Source organism: Schistocerca gregaria, chromosome 5 (assembly GCF_023897955.1).
Source record: "Schistocerca gregaria isolate iqSchGreg1 chromosome 5, iqSchGreg1.2, whole genome shotgun sequence".
Classification (NCBI taxonomy): domain Eukaryota; kingdom Metazoa; phylum Arthropoda; class Insecta; order Orthoptera; family Acrididae; genus Schistocerca; species Schistocerca gregaria.
Window position 1 is genome coordinate 34,698,771 of NC_064924.1, and position 20,129 is coordinate 34,718,899.

At 37.6% G+C, this 20,129-nt stretch overlaps 1 protein-coding gene across 4 annotated transcripts in view; it reads right to left on the reverse strand.

The window, feature by feature from the left end:
- The window catches only part of LOC126273062 (heterogeneous nuclear ribonucleoprotein K-like), a 61,298-nt gene that overhangs the window by 26,048 nt on the left and 15,121 nt on the right, over nucleotides 1-20,129 (reverse strand). For 2 of the 4 annotated variants that reach the window (XM_049976466.1, XM_049976468.1), the window contains exons 2-3: nucleotides 6,348-6,412; nucleotides 1,058-1,152 (exon numbers count right to left, since the gene is read on the reverse strand). In XM_049976466.1, coding sequence (XP_049832423.1) covers nucleotides 1,058-1,150 — 93 coding nt within the window. In that variant the 5' untranslated portion in view covers nucleotides 1,151-1,152; nucleotides 6,348-6,412. Of the gene's footprint in view, nucleotides 1-1,057; nucleotides 1,153-6,347; nucleotides 6,413-6,695; nucleotides 6,836-20,129 lie in introns of those variants that run through there. The other 2 variants (XM_049976465.1, XM_049976467.1) reach the window with 2 other exon arrangements.

Genomic DNA, 20,129 nt, shown 5'->3' on the forward strand with positions numbered 1-20,129 from the left:
CACTTAAAATATTTATAAATATTCAATGGGCATTTATCAACAGTTGCTATTATGTACAATAAAAACAGGATAATTGCCGAGCCATTTTTGGTAGTACTGTGACAGGAATTCATGAAAGACATCCGAAATATGTCAACAGAATGGGCCAACATCAGTAACTATTTATCACCACATACATACTGTCTGAAATGCTTCAAACTTTATTGCTTTTCTGTACATTTTTCTCTGCAATACATGGGCACATGATCAAAACAATCATTTGTACACAGCTGCAGCAAATTAGTCTTCACCCATTTTCAATGATCAAAATGCAAGATACAGAACTGGTCACAAGAACAACTTAAATTTTTTTAACATAAAGACAGTATGTGGCTATCTATTCCTGAATTTTAATAAATGCTCTCCTATTCACCTGGGGAGAGAATATGAACCAACACTGTTGAGCTATCAAGCATTCTTGTTCTGAGATCTTAACACCATTCTCATATTTGAAACTGGTAGTTCATCTAAAATTAAATGTTATCACATACCACAAATTTAAAATAAAGTATCATCCTAACATTAATGTCTGTGGGATTAGAATCCACTCTTATTTCTTTGAGTTACGTTTTCATTTTCACACATGTCAAGAAGCACAGCAAATAGAATAACTTGTGCAGTCTACAGTTCAATTACTTCACAATATTACTACCCACAATGACCAGAAACCTTCACTACACAAAACTACTGTAGACAGCTGTAGCACGACAACATTGTTGCCTTATGGTAAATATTCAATTCTCCCCTCAGTCTAAACAGGTAACTGACTACCACGGGGTGCATACTAGTTTGTGAAATCTGTTTTGGGTATGATCATATAAAACTGGTGACTAGATATCTTCCAAATTTAAAATATAAATTAATTCTCACATGCAAAAATTAGATTAAAATTATATCCAAACTTCAGATTTCAGAACAAAAAATATAATATTGACTATCATTTGAGGAATGGGGGTGGAGCAAGTTCACAAGAATGGTGGCACAATTAAAGGCACTAAGAAAGGCAATGCTCACATACCTTGCTGGGGATCAGGAGTCGCACTTCTGTATCGTCCCCACCGCGGGACCTCTTTTGTGGGGAACCCATGTCACCGTCTGCTTCGCGCTTCATGCCTGAATAACAAGATTTGCATCATGTTAAGAGACTAAGTTAATTAACCCTATCAACTTCCTACAGATCACATGCAAAAATGTTAATTGTAACAATGTTCCACAATGGGAAACATTTTCATGTGTACTATTATCATCGATGGATACTGAGGCGTTCTCAATGTACCTTTTTCCTAAGAGAAATCTCATTCATTATTATACAAAACATTTTCATGGCAATAATTCACTAGACATCAATATGTTAAAACTGTTTGGTGCTTTCCAACCACTGAAAGTTAGAAAAGTATATTACAGGGACAAGAGACAAGATTGCAATTTGTGAAGTCAAGCACTTCACTGAACCTACTTGATAAGCTCTTACAGAGAAAGCATTTGAAATGTGGTTAAGTTGTACAAACATTCTAAGAAACATTTCTCCCAAAATCATGGAGACCCCAAAAGAAATGTTATGGGTTCAAAACTTGACATTTCATGGATACTTCACATTTGACATTAAGGGGTTATATACACTATAAAACAAGTTCTGGAGTCGTTTTGCATCTTTAACACACTAGTAATGGTACAAAAAATTTCTCTAAAAGAAAAATTTAGCTGCTTCTACAGTTACTTCAGCGAGAAATTAATGCAGTGATCTGGCACACAAGTGTATTACACACTGCCAATTGTAATCCTCCGTATTTATTTTGCCACAAGGTAGTTTGTAACCTTTCTGGTTCATGGAACATTTTTTGATGGTCCGAAGTATTGATGTCTATAGTATGGTAAGCTTTTATTGAGTTAGCATTCAAGTGTTAAGAATTTCACAAAGGCATCACAAGGAATTTTAAATGACAATCCACTGACAGGTATTTCCAACCACTACAAAACAAAATTTTTCAATCTGCTAAAAGCATCAGGTCAAGAGACATGAAGTTTCAGACAAAAATAAACATGTATGAAAATTTTGGGTAATGGTAAAAACTAGTTACGAATAAATACTAATTCAAGCAATTTCACAAACTTTACACACAGCAGCACATGACAAAGAACAAGTGACTATATCCAAATGCTGCTTTCTGAGAAGTACTGCCTAGTTCCAAATAGGTAGTTCATCTTGTACCGAGTCACTGAAGACTTCTTGCAGCTAGCGTGGACATTTCCTCTTTAAAGACAAATTATCTTCTTTACACTGGCCTGTTTGAAACTTCAGCCTATCTCATATTTACATCATTTCACTTTTCCCACAATATCTCAGTTAATTCATTATGTTTCAGGTAGTCTTATTCTCATTTATCAATCACAATGCATACTACTGCCATCACATTCACAAACTGTTTGGCTTTCCTCCGGGCTCTATCTGCTTAAACCACTTTAGTTTTACCTGCCTTAAATGCTATTTAAGAGGTGTGTTGTGAAGTTTATAGTAACATGAAATATAAAGATCATGGTTAAGTTTCCCATCTGCTATCAGCAGCTTTTACCAACACCAACATTTCTAAGATCACTGAGTATCCACTTAAGAAAAATGTCGTGAAAGTAGAAAGTATGAAGTATGAAACTTTGCAGCTGTTTCAAGGTTTTTCTTCTTATTTGCTTCCATGCAGTAAATGTGACAAAAGTTTAATTTATCTCCACAACATGACATATGTATCACAGCAGAATAGTTACACTGGTGTTTCTTATTAAGTATCCTTATACACTTCCTTGACATGTCTATACAAAACCCATCAGCATCATATCCATACACCTACCAGAAGTACCTTAAATCCTACTGGCAATAAATACTGCAGTGCTATTCAACACACATTCACACCCCAACCTTTTTCAGTATTATCTTACTGATTTGTGTTATTGACATTGTTGGCAACAATGGACCAAAATCTGATTTCTTGTTAGCATTCATGTGTTCACAGCATCACTTGGCAGATAGCATCTTCTAAAAATACTGTTATTAGTTGTGTACATCTACCAGGGCATGCATATGTTCTGTATGGAAGGAATCCTTTGCAGCTGTTTATCTCATTAATGTAATCACCCAGACAGGCATCCAGGAATGTGGCAAACCTACATATGTTATCTTAATATTGCAACTGTTTAACTACTCAACTGGGTTGCACAGAAAACCATCTATAACCTGAACAATACAGTTAAGTATGACTTGTGACATGACACTGTTCATATAAAACATCAAAAAGCTTAAAAATGTAGACAAAATCCAATAGAACTGAGGATAGCAGCATGCTTCAATTCTGATCCTTCAATTTTCAGTGAAGTACCTAGTATATGAGATCAACTACCAAGAAGCCAGACTTGGGTGAATGATTTCTGGATAAAAATCATAAAAATTAAAAATCTTCTGCAGTGAGCCACAGCGAAAAATTTGCTGTTCCAAATAAATGCAGCATGTACATTAACAAATGTGCAGTAACTCCATTTTTACTACAGCATTTCAAATGAAACATTATTGAACAAACACAATGAAAAGTCTTTAAATGTGGGAACACAGGACTGCTGATCCCCTCTGATGTATGAAGTATTTTGTACAAATTTGGTCAGTGCCTGTTTATGTATCCATTACCCTGCAGTGTTAAATAGCTATGCACAGAACTGGATACACTCAAGTTTCTAACATCTGGAATGACAAGGCTTGCCTACAGCCTCAGCTATTGGCAACCACAATGCAACAAAGGTTACTATCAACCTGGGCAGCATCACTGAAAACTAGTCAATGTGAAAAAAGTTATGGCACTAACTTATTTTTGCTAGGAATTTATTTTTATTCTCTCAGAGATCCACTGTTTATGTCCTTTAAGTGGATACTATGTGTTTTAGTACAACAGTCCCTGTGTATCCAACTGTTTTCTCAATTAACTGAAGTTTCACCTTCCATCCAATAACCATTCTAGACCAAATACACAATACTCATCCATAACACACAATCCACAAAGCATCTTAAGCAGAAGTACACATTTCATCTTAATTTAGAATACTCAATTTGGTACTAAAATTTCTGATCTTCAACACAGAAGTCCACTGAAGCAAAAACATTTAAACACAATTCCCTTTAAGTATGGCAGGATTTACATTGATGCTGGATAGTGGTACAATTTTAAATATAACAGGATCTTCGAAGTTAAAAATACCTAATCAGAATGTCAACTCATCATACAACACTACTTCACTTGTGTAATATGCAAAAACTTTACTCCGGGTTTCACCTGCCAGCCAAAAGAAAAGCTAACAATGCATTAGGTTGCCAGCAAATTACTCTTACAAGCGATGTGATTTGTGCAGCAGGTACGTGCACAAGAACTTTTTCTCTTTAGTGGTATTAAAAACTATGCCCTTTTTGAGACAATATTTTAAAATCGTCCAGCAAGTCTAATTCACTCGCTAGCGTTCATTATCATTTTTGCCGATAATTAAGGAGTGAGAACTGGTAAGTGCTTTGCATTATTCCTTCCTAAGCGCAATAAGTGTCTTGACTGCGGCCGATTGTCAAGGGCGAAGGCTGAGTCAGCGGACAAACCAGCTAGAGGAGACGGCGCCAGGTGTGCCGCCCCCTTAGCTCCCCCCACCACTCATTTCCCGCCAATACTAACAGCAGAGGCGACGGCGCGGCGCAGAAGTATTGATCAGTCTACGCCACGCGCAGACGCAAATGCGCCAGCCACGAAAAGCATGCTTGCCTACGGGTCGCTGGCACTTAGTAAAATCAAGTAGACAACTACATTCTTTATCAATTTATTACTACAATATGACGCTAGTTAAATACCAAACGCCTGCAATTATCGGCGAGGCAAACAATTATGGTCGCTCGGAAAGCTTTGACGTCTACCGTTACGGTAGTTTTCTATATAAACTATATGACACGGCGCTATTCCCAGGTAGTTCGCAGCAAGAACTCGCCACCAGTAAACAATGCTGCATAAGAAATACGTAAGCTTAAAATATGTGATACGAAATTCTTTGTCCAAGGTGCATTGAATGGGTGCAAAATTCAGTAAGGAAACCCGTTGTGATTTAGTAACTAAGTAAAGGGTCGATTCACAAAATTACGGTAAAGCAAAAACCCGAAATCTAGTTTCAGATTAGTATATCGTATATATGTAAGAAAACCTTCGCTTTCTGGACTTATTAAAGCACCTTCACACGCCAAACCTGAAGTGTAACACGCTTCTGACGTCCGCATTAAACATCCATTATTCCAATAACCACATTATTTGCGCATGAAAAAACAGATGAAACGTCATCCTCGCCCAGAATTGTGCTGTGCGAAAATATTTCATCAAAACTTTACAATTTTAACATTAATGCACAGCTGTATTTGTCTATCGGGGAAGTCGCAAATCTGAGGCGGCTTAACGGTGTCCAGTCACTGAAAACTGACACCAGTACAAGTAGCAAATACTGGAATATGTTTGGTTAATAATCTAACTTGCAGTGTCTTGCAATCTAGTTGGAACGGGATGAAGAGGCACTTAACGTCAGGATTCTCATACAGCAGAATTAAGATTCATGTGTGCTGTCTAAACGATAAAGCTTTTATCCTCAGACCATTAGCGTTCAGTACACTACCGCCACTACACTGTGCGCGCGCTGACCCTCCCTGTATGCGGCCTAACCGCAGTCGATACCGTCGAGGAGAAAAACTAAGGTACTCTTCCAACAATTACGCACATAAATTCGACTGTTGCGTGAGCAACTAAGTTTAGAGGTTTGACAATGCGCAAGTTGCGGACAGTACTGTTACTCATGCCGTAGTTGACAAATTATTCCATGATAAATTATGTGAAACTTAACAGATTTAATTAGCTTTCTAGTTTTTATTTTAAAATACACAAAGGAAAAACTTAGAGCATGAGCTTCACAACATACAATCAAGGACATATGCAAACAGACATGTCCAAGCATTTGTATCGTATGGAACCTCTTTCGCATTTGTGACCAGATAGGGAAGAATTTAGTGGTTAAATGACTGTGCAACTGGAATTTTAACGCACAGCAGAAGCCTGGCAAACAAGGTATAAAACAGTTAAAATGACAGGGGGGCAATCAGCCAAGTGTCCATTCATGAATAGAAATGAAGCTTCAGAAACTAAACTGCATTTACTACTTTGTCTTTAGTTTCTAAGTTTTAAAGTTGTGAGTGCAGTGATCTGATGGGAACATTTAAGCAATGAAGCAAACTTTGAATGCACTCTATAAAGGTAACTTACCAACTTACTCCGTTGTAAAGTAACAGCAGGAATGAATCGTCTTGCCGAAGGTCGAAGATGTGAATCTGCAACAATGAAACTTTGCAGTAAATGGATTTTTTAAACACTCATTTATCTAATGACTAGCAGATTAGGGTGGGTCTAAAACTCAGCAGTGGTAACACCATGATAATTTCATAGTGGAATACCCAACAATTCACAATTCGATCAGTACCGAGCGTCTGCGTCAACAAATTTTTTCTTCGTAGAATACTGTAAAGGAATTTTAGTTGATGAACTAACTACAGGTTTCCTTCAGTGCCAAAGACAAAGGATATCTTCGCCTGTGACTGCATCCCAGAAACTCACCTGACGATCATCGTCATCAGTGCACACTACAGTAGGATATGTTCCTCATCCATCGCACACCTCACCTCAAACAACGACTCCCACCTGCAGAATGCTCTGCCGGCGAATGTGCTGCCACAATCCACCTCCACAGCAACACGCAGCACTCTTATTGGTCGAACCGGCGACTTTCCAGCTCCTGATAGGCCGAAGTACAACCACTTTCAGAGCGGAGTGGTGGGGAACGTCGTCTCATAGGATTGATTGTTTAGCGGGCTGTGCTCTATATACGCCAGTTTCCATGGTAACGAGTTGGGGTGGGTTTCCAAACAAAGTCTGGAACGGCCCATATAGTTACCACAAACAGGAAATAATGAACTTCGACACCAAATTTCACTCACTCCATTTCCATTATATTATTCAAAAAGCACTATATCCGTTCGAAGTTTAACTTTTCGCACAAAAGGGTAAGATTTTGGGCAATGTACGGAAAAATCAAAAGGATTACGCCTTACTGGAAAAAGCGAACCGTGGCCCGAGCTTTTAACTCGCAACTTACATGCTTCAAACTGACAGCCAGAACACGTCAACACTTCAGATGTTTTGTTACTCTAAATAGCTTTCCAACTGCTGCATTCTGGAATCACCGAAGCCACTAAACGCGAAACCCTACATTCATCACACTAAATCTGTGCGAGGGCACTGTAGTGAAATGTAAAATGTATTCGCCGATGGGAGAGAACCTCTAGCATCATGCTGGAAGTTTTTTCGCTTCAGTTGCAAAGTCCGTAGCTTTTCTTTAGCTTCGGTTACGTTAGTTAAAAGGCAAACTTCTTGTTTCCAAGTTCATATATCTGTAGTAAATGGGCGACTGCACATTTCAGTACTGTTGCGTATCGCTGAAGTCTCGTTATACACTATGCAGAAATATTTACTCTCAAAATATTCAAATGTTTCTACCTCAAAGAGGTAAGAATGGCATTGCACTGTAGAAAACCGTAACTACTGTAATGTTAGCACGTTGAGTGCTGCAATCTGTATCTATATTCAACCTATTAATACAAGCACATTCGATTTTATGCCAATACTGTACTTTTACTCCAAATAGGCTCCAGACATGTCTTTGTGGCTGTAAAATTCGATCTTGTTTTGCAAACGACATTTAAGCGTTCGTAACAATGGGGCATCTCATGCTAAGGCTGAAAGCAACCACTTCAGGTAAATATTCAAAATTATTTTTCAATGACTCATATGACAAATTGCCTGTTGAGTGCTGTGTCTTGCTCTTCAGCCGACGTCTGGCACCAGCAACAGAGGGTGGAGTTGTGACAATGCCAGCCACTCGTGCTGGCACATCACGTCAGAAAAATCGCCGAACAGTACTGAGCAGCCATGAAAGCCTAAATAGTTTCTCAAATACAGAAGCGATTTCCTGTAGAGAGCAGCGTATCCCCAGAAGCTAGTATTACACCACAGATTTCTATTTTCATTAACATTAACAAATGCTCAGGCCAAATTCATACTTCACCATAGAAGTAAATACCATTGGGCCATTTTCACAAGTTCAGCAAACTGACTCGTCTTCAAAAGGTGTAGAATTTCTTTACCTTAGAGTGTTTTGATAATTATGGATGATGGAATTGAGTTTTTTATTCAGCAGAACATCTAGGGGAATTTTTTTAGTTACTATTACCACAGCTCATAAATGCAAACTATCACTCATCTTTAAGTGAAAACAGATTCTACATACAAAGTTAAGCGTGATTTCTCTCAGAACAATAAGAAACTTTGGATCTATTTGATGGCTTTATTTCTATACAGCATGATACTTACACAGTGTGACATTTCACACTTAAAGGATTTAAATTACCAAACAGACTACACATTTATAAAGTTCTTCCCATTCAAATGCTTTAGCTTATATCCACTATGAAACAGAAGATTTGATTCGTAACTACATTTGATTTTTCCTGTAAAATCAGAAATATTTAATTCATAATAAAGCTCCCAGGTTGTTTCTAGTATTATCTTTCAATAAGGATAAGGGCACGCTCTAAGAGTAAATGTTACGCTGACTGCCTGGAGCATATTCCCATACTATGTTTCAAATGGCTGGAAACTTTTACAATCGCCTAAGGCCGAATTAGAGCTTTATACATGGGTAAGTAAACAGTCAATTTAAAAAAAAATTACACCGACAACTATGAAGCGCATTTCATCGTTTCTTTATGTATCGACATACGACTATCTTAAGACTACGCCCTGGTTTTTGTAGCCCTGGGAAAGTCCACAGTGCTTTCGTCTAGCAGACGCGGGCAAACCGCTAGGCTTTTTTGATGCGCTTGGGCCGCCACTGTGGCGCCGGCGGCCAGGGTCGGGTGTCACGCGAGCCGTGCTCCACATCGATCCGGCATGCCAAGCAAACAGGCTTCGTCTCCGCCTTATCCTGTGTCCATACCAGCCAGGCAAATCTACGCTCTCCGAATCAAATGGCGGCATCAAATACTGGAGACAATTTGAAGATTTCGGAGCAAGGCCTACTCAAAACGGAAGTTCCACTGCCAACTATGATAAGCAGCAGAAGAACTGAAGTCGATTCGGATGTATTTCATATCAAAATAGCCATGGCTTATTAATGGACCTACCAAATCTAAATTCTATGAACAAAAGCCTTGTAAAAATTTAAGTAGCCCACTTTCCTGAAGTACAGCTACATTTTAAGCAACTATCAAAGTCCACCTCATACTCAAGCAACAATCTCTAGCATAACTGATGTGTGCGTGAAATATAATTTACTTAGTCTTGTTCTCGATAATGAACAAATTTCTTTTCTGTAACTGAAGAAAATGCTATGGAAATGGAGAACTGCGAAGGATATACAACCATTTGGATTGAATTCCTGTCGAAACTACGGATTTTGGGAAGATATTTTGTAGGAACTATGTGGCACATCGACTTTGTAATGGCCTTACAGGCAGCTCTGGGAAAGTCGTCCAATGTCTAATAACTAGGCAACTTCCTTTGACAGGGAGGAGGATCATTAATTAGTGAGTACTCGAGCGAAGGAATATTCTGGCCGTGCGCCGCTAGGAAGCGACAACAGTCGGTCGCCATGGCAACAGGGCAAACTCAGCCGTCACGCACGCAAACAACTGTTAGTTCGAAAAACGCTACACACTGCCTAACTACACGCACAATCAATAAGAACGCCTTCTACGCCACAATTCATTGATCGTACGACATTATTCGAACATCTGCCTTCCACACCCAAAGCGAAGAGTCAAAAACCTATGTTCAGTAAAATATTTTCATAATGGTCTCCCTCGTGAATTTCTGAAGTGTTTAATATGTATAAGCAAACAGTCTGCATCGGTATTTGTATTCCAGCTTGTTTATCTTATCTGGTCATGTTTGCTTATAATGAATTACTTTATTAACTTTGAACAAATACCATAGTTACGAGAGTGCAATCATCGAAAGACGCTGCACAAAGATTGGTAACACCAATACCCAAACGTGTTTCAAAAGCCCTTAGAAAATATTTGTTCTTTCCATGAACCTCTATGAAGTCACGGCGCGAAGGTTAACGGGCATGGTTGTTTCGATGTGTATATGACTTTAGACCGACATTCACTGAACATAATTAACTCCAATTTAACTAGACATTTCTATAATTAACTCCGCCATTCTGCTTTTGTTTGCGAATCTGTATCTCTGAATACACTGTCGTCTGCTAATTTTGGTTTACGTAAGTTGGACGCACTGGAAAAGTTGCTACCGAGCGAGACCATTCAGACCAGACCCTTAGCCACTTACTCCACGAGTACACAAAGCACACGCACAGCAGTGGAGTTATTACTGTAGCTTGTCTTGGGCTGAAAATTAGGTTTACTTTAAAGAATGTTTATGGAATTTAGTTGCCTGTGCAAGCTAGGGCAGAGAGAGGGCAGAGAGAAAAAAACAATGAAGTTGTTCGAGTCGATAGCGTTGGTTCAAAGAGAATAGATTGTGGTATGGGCAGTTTTTAAACACTTAATTAGCTAATGAGTGAATTTTCTTTTTGGGGATTTAAGATAATACTTTCTGTAACGTCTCTGCAAATAGTAGTTATGTTCAAAGAAAACTATTTTGCAAATACGGACATAATTACGTCTTTCTGAACTGCTGCTGGTGTTGGTGGCGCTATTTTGTATCTCGTGCACTTTCCAAAGAGGAGCCTTTGTGGTGAGGAAAACACTTTCCTATGATGTCTACAACTAAAATACACGCAAACCAGAAGGCTACATCTCAGGTACTTTTCAAAATAACTGTTCTAATACCTATCTAATCCCATCTAATCTGAAACAGTGGAACACGTCTTGACTGCTGAAATTTAGTTTCACATAACCTATCTTTCATTAGATCGTCGTCTGTGTCTTAGTATGCAGCAAAGAATTTCCACGGTCCTCTACCACCCACTATATCTACACCTTTATCAGAACTACCACTTCCATTTCCATCTGACATTAGCTTCCCCGTCACTTAGTCACCATCAACCTTCATCACTACTGTGAGTACGACTTTATTTTGCATGTTTCTGCATTAGAAACCTTCCAATGCCTCTGACAGACAGGAAAAGTGTCCACACCAACTGTAAACTTCATTTCAGATAGAGGATTCTTTATTACCATCATCTAATTTACCAAAAACACCGCGAACCTTATTTTTCTTAGCTGTCCGTCCAGTCTTCCATTGTCCTAAATGCGAAAATTTGCGGTTTATGACTTAGCTGTCATATACATTTCCCACATGTTTGTCCACTTTAGCCTTATTTTCGAAATACTTAGCGAACTTAAGCTACTACAACAATCATAGTTAAACTGAGAAATATGACGTGACTTGATATAAAAATTCAGTGTCCTTAATAGAATGTTACAGGACAAAGAGCGTAATGAAGCAGAATTTTCGAATTACGTGGCCTCGTGAAGCAATGGGACATTCCGAAGCTGAATAATAGAATAGGCGGGGCCGAGCTTTGTCGTAGCAACTGTCTCCACAGCAACGGTTTTGTTTGCAGGTACAGCGTGACAGCACCACTTGGCAACGTCTACTACACCTAAATTTTATCGATTTCTTAGCCGACACTGAACACTCACGAAAACCATATAATTCAATTTTTAACCTCTGACGAAAAAAATTGAACACAAGAGCGGCCATTATCACACTCCTCGTTAAAACATACTTTCTGCTAAGGACGATTTTTCCGAACTGTTATTTGACGTTATTACCAACGACGCAAAAGAGCTCTGCACTAGATGGTCATGATCTGTTCCTCTATTGTCAAATTTATTGGTAAGGCTTTTGTATACTTAGCTCCTTTTCCAAGTTCGAATTCTAGCACCCCAAAATTATTTCCGTATTTATTGGGGTTAAACGAAATATAACGCCAGAATTCTTCACTGTACTGCTGAAATAGTAGATGTATGTTGCATCCTAAGAAAAATTCTTTGGTAAAGAATGTCCCATTACACAGATGACCATGTTCAGTCAGTCCTAATTGGCCCATCTGAGTCAAAATAGTACTTCACTTTTGGTTGAACTGAAAGCAACAACTGAAATTCCTACCAGACCCAACAAATTTACTTTTTCAATTTTTCTGTCAATTCAGAAAATGCCAGGTGATTTCCTATGTACATAAAGCCTATTTTATATAAGAGCATTATATCAAGATAAACTAATAAAACATTCACATTATCAATTTTGTACACTGGTGCCATCTTCCCATGGCAATAGTTTTTCAAACCAGTGATGGGAATGTAGCTGTTACACAATCTTGACAAACTATAATTAGGAGCCTAAGTAAGCTTGAATTCTATTTAACAAATAGCACAAGCTAGGATGAAGTAAGCAGCTAACTATTGACATCATGGATGAGCATCTTCATTCATAATACAATAACTTTCCAAACAGTACCATTTCTTTACATCTCCCCTCCATTTGTTTAAATATCTTAGTCACATTGCTTCACATAGATTAACACAAGAATCTATTTGTGACCTGACCACATTTCAAAAGCAAGGAACTCTTAACCTACACATAGCAGAAAGTAAGCAGACTGCTATGGTAGGAATAAATTAGTTTATCTTGTGGTGAAAGAACACTCATCTTAGCAGCAGTAAACTGCTCCTGAAGGCAAAAAATGGATATAATCAATTACCTAAGAGAATCTTGAAACTAGTATGTGTGATTCATCAAACTACCACCTCCCAATTCCTTCACAGAAAATGAAGCATGCACAGTTCTACAATCTGGCTCCCATTTGGCTGTATGTTAGGTGATATATGTATAGATGACAAGTGACAAATTTACCAGTATAAAAGTGGAATGCTACAAACAGAACAGGTGGAAATGTTACAGGAATTTAGCAACCTAAGCATCCTTGAGCTCAACAAAATGGAGAAGAGAATGACAAAGACGCAACAGTCATGAAAGAAATTACAAAGACAATTTTGGAAATAAACCAGTTTAAAGGCCTGTAAAGGAGTGTTGGCAATGAAATTAAAGATCTGTCAACATGCTGCTGATAGAACTGCTGAAGAGTTTTTCAGCTGCTGATTAAATGAAGATTCATGAACAAAAACAAAAAATGAAAGCACAGGTGATTGTTACAACGTGGTTGAAACAGCATTACAGGCTCAGAAAATGAGAAATTGTGAGAAGATGCAGCTTCAGAAAGGCAAATAGTGCCAAAAAACCTGTGCACAATCATTGCTCCCAAACAGACTGCACATCAATCTTTACCACAAAGAATTGATGTCAGAAAATACCTTATGTGCAGAACTATGGACATCTTCCAGAAAGCAAGCAATAATTTGGGTGGTTTAGGTATGGACAGTAATGTTAAATGGAATAGCTTATATCTACAAAGAAAGTATCTTCCTAACAAGTGAAGATATTACAAGCAGGATTCAAGTGCAACCATGAAGTGTCAACTTCCAACAATCTGTAAAAAGCTGCACATTTAACAAAATGCAGATGGATCACAATTATGGATGTAGAAAATGCAACCAGAATACTAAAGAAACTTTATGCCCTACACTTTTCAACCTCTGGAGTACAGCTATGCAACGTGGGATCAGTCAGGATTGACAGAAGGTATCAAAAACATTCAAAGGAGAGCCAATTGTTTTGTTTCTCACAAAATTGAAATGTTAATCATTAAAAAAGGCTTTTCTGGTAGGTTCTCATTAAACATCTAACACCAACTTAAACCACCTCCACACCAACTGAAAATATTTTGTTTGCAGCCACTTACATAAGGAGAAATGATAAAATACAGTAAATCAGAGGTCACATTGAAATATTCAAGTGTTAAATTTTCTCTGCACACTGTTCAAGAATGGAATGGTAGAGAAATAGATTTAAGGTCATTCAATGGACCCTCTACCAAACAATTGTTAACTGCAGAGTAATCATGTGAATGTAGATGAAATTATACTGAGCATTAGTCCATATACTGAAAATAATGGAACATTTTTGACCATCTAATATCCAAATGAATTTTCTTTATATCACCATGTTAGTAAGGAGCACATGAAAATGAAATGCCAGTAAAATACAGGAAGTTGAGATGATACAAGAAAGCTAAGAAGGAATTTATCACAAGACATGCAAAAACTGCAGAAATGGAAGAATGTGAAACTACAAAGATGACTGTACCAGCCACACAAAAAACTGAGAACTACAACAAGTACACCAATTTACAAGACATACATAAACCAAGATGTGAAAATCAATTACTGACATTAAACTTGTCCCAACATGTGTGAAGATGCAGCTTCAGAAAGGCAAATAGTGCATGATAAATGTTTCATTTTGTAGAAGAAACAAGTCCTTATTACAAGAATGAGTGCAGTGGATGAGGGGGAAAGAACATGTGAGGCACACTACAAAAAAAAAAGAAGCTGAGAGTAATAAGACTTCAGAAAAAGTGGTAGGATTACATGGTAGGCACTGATAGCTTTAGCATATTAAAAAAGTAACTATAAAATAAGACTAAGGAAGTCAGTCCTCAGCCTCAAGAAAAATACAATGCAGTACAACATTGAGGTAAACTCATTGCGACAGCCATTGCTCACAATAGAGTCAAATGAGAAAACTTTTCAGAGGATCAAATTTGTTTTCAGGAGAACCTGAAACCAGAACTTTTGATGTGCTAGGCTGTTGACAAACAATTATAAGGACAAGAAAATTAGAGTAACAGAACATGATATTTTAAATACTACAAGCCTAGAAACACTGAAGGCTAATGACAGAGGTCCAAGTTATAGAAAAATGGTAAAGTTGGCTTGGCAGGGGGGGCTTTTCAGTGAGCTATAAGAATGTATCCTGGGAATGGTCTAAAAATGCATGTAAACTAACAAACTGTTGCAAGTTCCTTCTACTTTAAGTACCTTCTATGAGTTAATGAAAAGGTTGTCTTTAACCTTGCCACAACTTCCCACCCAAACTGCCAGTTGTCAGCAGTTTTGCTCAAACTCAGACAACTTGTGTAAATGTCTGTGGAAAAGAATGGCACAAATATGAATTTAAGCATGTAAAAATATATTTGCTCAGTCAGACAAGTGCAACAAACAACTGATGACTGCTCCATCAGAACAGTAGAGGTGTATAAATTTTAGCTGATTTTTATCTTTTATGCATTACATCTGCAATGAAGACTGCTTGCAAAAATCAAGGAGCTATTTAAATGCCACCTCTTTATGGTATACCTTGCAGCATTTTTGTATCCTATTTTCAAATGCATTGCATTTGCAATAAAAATACTGTTTGCAGAAGTCTTGGAATTATAAATTGATCCCTTGGTGATGTCAATTTTTGTATCCTGGTTTCTAATATTTTATTATACAATGGACAAATTTAATAACTGCAAAGTTTTTAATCTGAGGTCCTCAGATTTTTAATTCACTGAAGAGTTTGATTAATACATACAACACTTTCTTCACCCACACATTTCTTGTTTCTCAACTTTATTTTCATCTGTTTTCCTAATAAACAATAGCAGCTGCCCTCATTATTAGCACAGCACTTAACATCCACTAGCCTAGCTTATGGCTCATCTAGTGGAAACACTTCTGCATGTACTTGCAGCAACTTACTGACAAACTTGTCCCAACAACTTGCAGGCATAAACCAGCTGAAGTTTGTGTTCTAATGTAAAGCCAGCCGCAGTGGTCTAGCGGTTCTAGGCGTGCAGTCCGGAACCGCGCGACTGCTACGGTCACAGGTTCGAATCCTGCCTTGGGCATGGATGTGTGTTATGTCCTTAGGTTGGTTAGGTTTAAGTAGTTCTAAGTTCTAGGGGACTGATGATCACAGTAGTTAAGTCCCATAGTGCTCAGCCATGTGTTCCCTAATGTAAACAGCTCAAGAAGCACTTACAAAAGTTTTACTTGTGGACATGCCTTAACATACTTCTAAACATTTTTTACAATATTTTCCCCACTGGTCTTTGCAACAACTTATTATGCAATAGTTTAGTTGCTGATATGAACTAGGTAACTGAAATTTATTGCACTGGAAAGCACTAAATTTGTATACTGAAAACATTTGCCAAATACAACCTTTCCAGTGGTTAGGAGTATAAAGAATACAAAATTTCAAACTGCCAACATTATTCTTTGAAACTACTCAAAAAATGAATGCTATATTTATTATACACCATGGAAAGAGAAAGTTGTTTCAAAATGGTACACTGATCACTGAAGTACAAAAGTTTAGCAAAGCAATATTTGTTGCAAAATTTTATATGGGCCAGAAACAGTAAAAAACAAGAGGATTAGTAATCAACTAAAGGAAACCACATTATCACAGTAGCCACGTATTTCCCCAAGGGTCACTCCACATCAAAGGGACCAATATTAAAAAGTGTCCCTACTCCACCATCTTGAAACATTATGAAACTGTTTGAAGGTTCTGTAGTCCATGGTTATATACCAAATTTCAGTTCAGTATCTTCAGTGGTTAATTCTTAACAGATTTGAAAGAGGCTACTCACCTCCACATCACTTATGAAGTTGCAAATATGCCAAGTTTGCTAGGCTTTCTTAACTATCAAGTCTGGTTTCTGGATGCATAGAACTGTTCCTTGTGGCAGATTAACTACTAGCAGGGCATGTTCTTAGATGTATTAACCAGATGGCAGTTGTTACTGGGTTCTTGCAACAGCAGTAGTACTTCATATACCTACACCAGGTGAACTCAAGAACACTGAAGGCACTGTTGATGTCACATTGTTAATTGTTAGCTGCTGAGGGAAGTTTCCAACAAATTTTCATATGTAATATATAACTGCATTTGTTTATTAGTTTGTGTGTCAGATTAATGAGAAATTATTAAAATTGTAGATTCATCAGTTCAAAATATGTACCACCATACATCAACTTCCACTTTTCAGTAATAATGAGGGGGCCAGGAAGCCAAGTCTGAAATTTTGAAAGCCCCTGCAGAGTATACATCATTAGATACTCGAGACAAAGGTAACAGCAGTGAGTTCTTATTGTATCGTCTGAACTACAGACAATGTTCTCTTTGATTCTGATACATCAAGTGATTCTGAGGATGAGTGCCCAGCTTCCATTTCAGTGATTGCACCACCAACTGTCACAATGCATCAGACCCATCTAAGATTGCTGATCAAACTAAGACTGAACATAATTGGAGCAAAACAATGCCCTGATGATGACCCTGCATTTATTTCCCAGTGTGATCCCAGTGATTTTATCGTGGAGTTAAGTACACCATTACCACCTCAGTTAATATATATGGAGTTAATTTTGTTTCAGGCAAACTTGTATGCGCAACAGTCATCTGACTTGATAGTTTCTTATGTAACAGCATCCATGGAAAACTTAAAAACTTTCTCAGAGAAATATCTTGATGGACTTAAAACCACTTCCTAGTTAGAGGTAACTGGAGTTCAGGTGTTTATGTACATGACAGTTACCTGAGTCAACTGCTGTCAAGGAGGCATTTCAAGTGGTGTCTCACCAACTTACATTTGAATGACAACAGTAAAATGCCACAAGGACACACCAACTACAATAAACTTTGTAAGTTGCATCCTTTCCTAATAAAAATTGTACAACTTTCAGAAAGCACTAAATCCAAATGAATGTATGGCAGTGGACAAATCCATGATTAAATTTAAAGGAATATCTTCTCTTAAAACAGTGCTTGCCAATGAAGCTTATCAAAAGGCTACAGGCTGCGGGAACTAGCGGGCAAATCTGGCTATGCCGGGAAACTTTAAATTTACAGTGGAAAGAACGATAATGTCGTAGGAAAGAAGTAAGGAGAAAATGTTGCAAAAGACTTCACTGAAAACATTAAAGGTTAGAACTGCAGATTTCACTTAATTATTTCACTAGCCCAGATCTCCTTTGAGATCTGCAAGAACACATACTTGTACAGTGAATCCTAGTAGAATGTCTTGACCTATGATGAAAAGTGACAAGGAAATAAAATGGGGTGACTCATTGGATTAATAGCAACACACACCTGAGTATGATGAAGTGGAAAGATGAGAGATCTGTCCACCAGCTTTCAAGCTTTCATTACCCAACAGCAGAGGTTACTAGAAAGGAAGGTGGAAATTTAAAGTATCTTGCTCCATTGCTCTCAAATTAGAATGCCAGCATGAATTGAGTCGATAAATTTGACCAGCTGATGGGAGTATGTGAAAGAGCAGAAAATGGTGGCGAAGGCTATCATCATTAATAAAGAAGTTGCCTAAGGTGACTAATGACATACTTCAAATTGCTAACGGACTTAGTGGCTTCAGCCTTGGAGGCTTCAAGGGGAAAATAGCAAACTCTGGGCAGCATTATGAAGTTCAAGAAGAAGAAACCTATTGTTCAGAAGTCTAAGTCTAAATTTCATATCAGCCAGAAAGAGCTAAATGGAGATCCACAGCATGTAGTTCCAAGAAACAACAAATTCACCCCGACTAGATGTGTAGTATGTATAAGGTCCCTCTTATGTTTAGGGAAACAAATTTACAAGAAAATGAACCACCACCTTGTGACCAACAGTGGTTTTATCTTCATTCTATTATGAATATGTTGTTTATTCAATTTTGACAAAGCTTATACAATTTTTTGACAAAAAGTCATGTACTTCTGGAGTAGTTTTTGGTCAAATTCTGTTTACCTGAAAGAAAAGTTCTAGCAAACATTTGGCCATTTGCTTTAATGTACAGACAAATTTTTATGCAGAATTACACCATGGCAAAAATTAGGGATTTAACCACACCTAAATACAGATACAAGCCTCTAAAATTGCTATTCAGAGTCATGGTTTGACCAACCATTGCTAGTTTTCCTTACCTATGATGTCTATATATCAAATGTAATTATCACTGGATGCTCAGATGGAAAAATATAAATTTGCAAAGCTGTCCAAAATTTATATGTGAAGATTTTATTTTGTGTGTGTGTGTGTGTGTGTGTGTGTGTGTGTGTGTGTGTGTGTGTGTGTGTGTGTGTGTGTGTGTGTGTGTGATATTGGTGAGTAATACCTATCAAAAACAGGGAAAATGGATTACTGATTAATACAAAAATTAATAAAATTTAAAGTTGCGAATCAAAAATGTGTAATTGGAGTGTTAACAGTGTAAGATTTTCCTGTGGTTTAGGGAATGTAACTATGCTACTAAGAAGTTTACATTATTTTACAGTATAGAAAATTAAAATAAAACCTCAGAAAATACATGTAAGATTATAAAATCTAAACGACCATAATGGAATGCTTTGTTGCCCTCCAGAAGACTTGCTACAACTCATTTGATAAAGAAAAAATGTAACCAAGGCAGCTTCAACACCAGTAACCACTGCAATGCCTGACAGGTTGAAGTTACTGACTGACCAAGTTTTTAAACTTGGTCAGAAAATTTGTACCAAGTTTAGACATGAAAAGCCCAAAAAGAATCATCCACCAGGCTAGGTAAGAATCACCATTAACTGAAGACATGGATAATGCTTTACTGCTAAAAAGTGTAAAGTTCTGAAAGCCAGCCCAAGGCAGCAATATTAAAGCAATTGCCACAGTTGTTGGTGCGAACGAAGTAGTTATTGCTCAGATACAAACAGAAGAGTGCCTGTAAAGGTATGGATATCTTAATTGAACTTAAAGCTTCACACTTCAAGCAATTGCAGTAAAGTTCAAATTTTGGCCCTGGCCCCAAATAGTTGCATTATTGAAAAATGGCTAAAGAATTTGCTGTTTCAGCAAAGATGGTAAAGGAGGCTTGGAAACTAAAGATGGGATTTGGCAACAACTGCAAACCAGAAAGGAGAAAACCTCAATGATGTAAATGTATTCACTTTTTTGAAGATGAGTTTTCTCATTATACCCAGGCAAAAATAATTGTGTTGCAGTAAGAATAAATAGGGAAATATTCACAAACAGAAACACCTG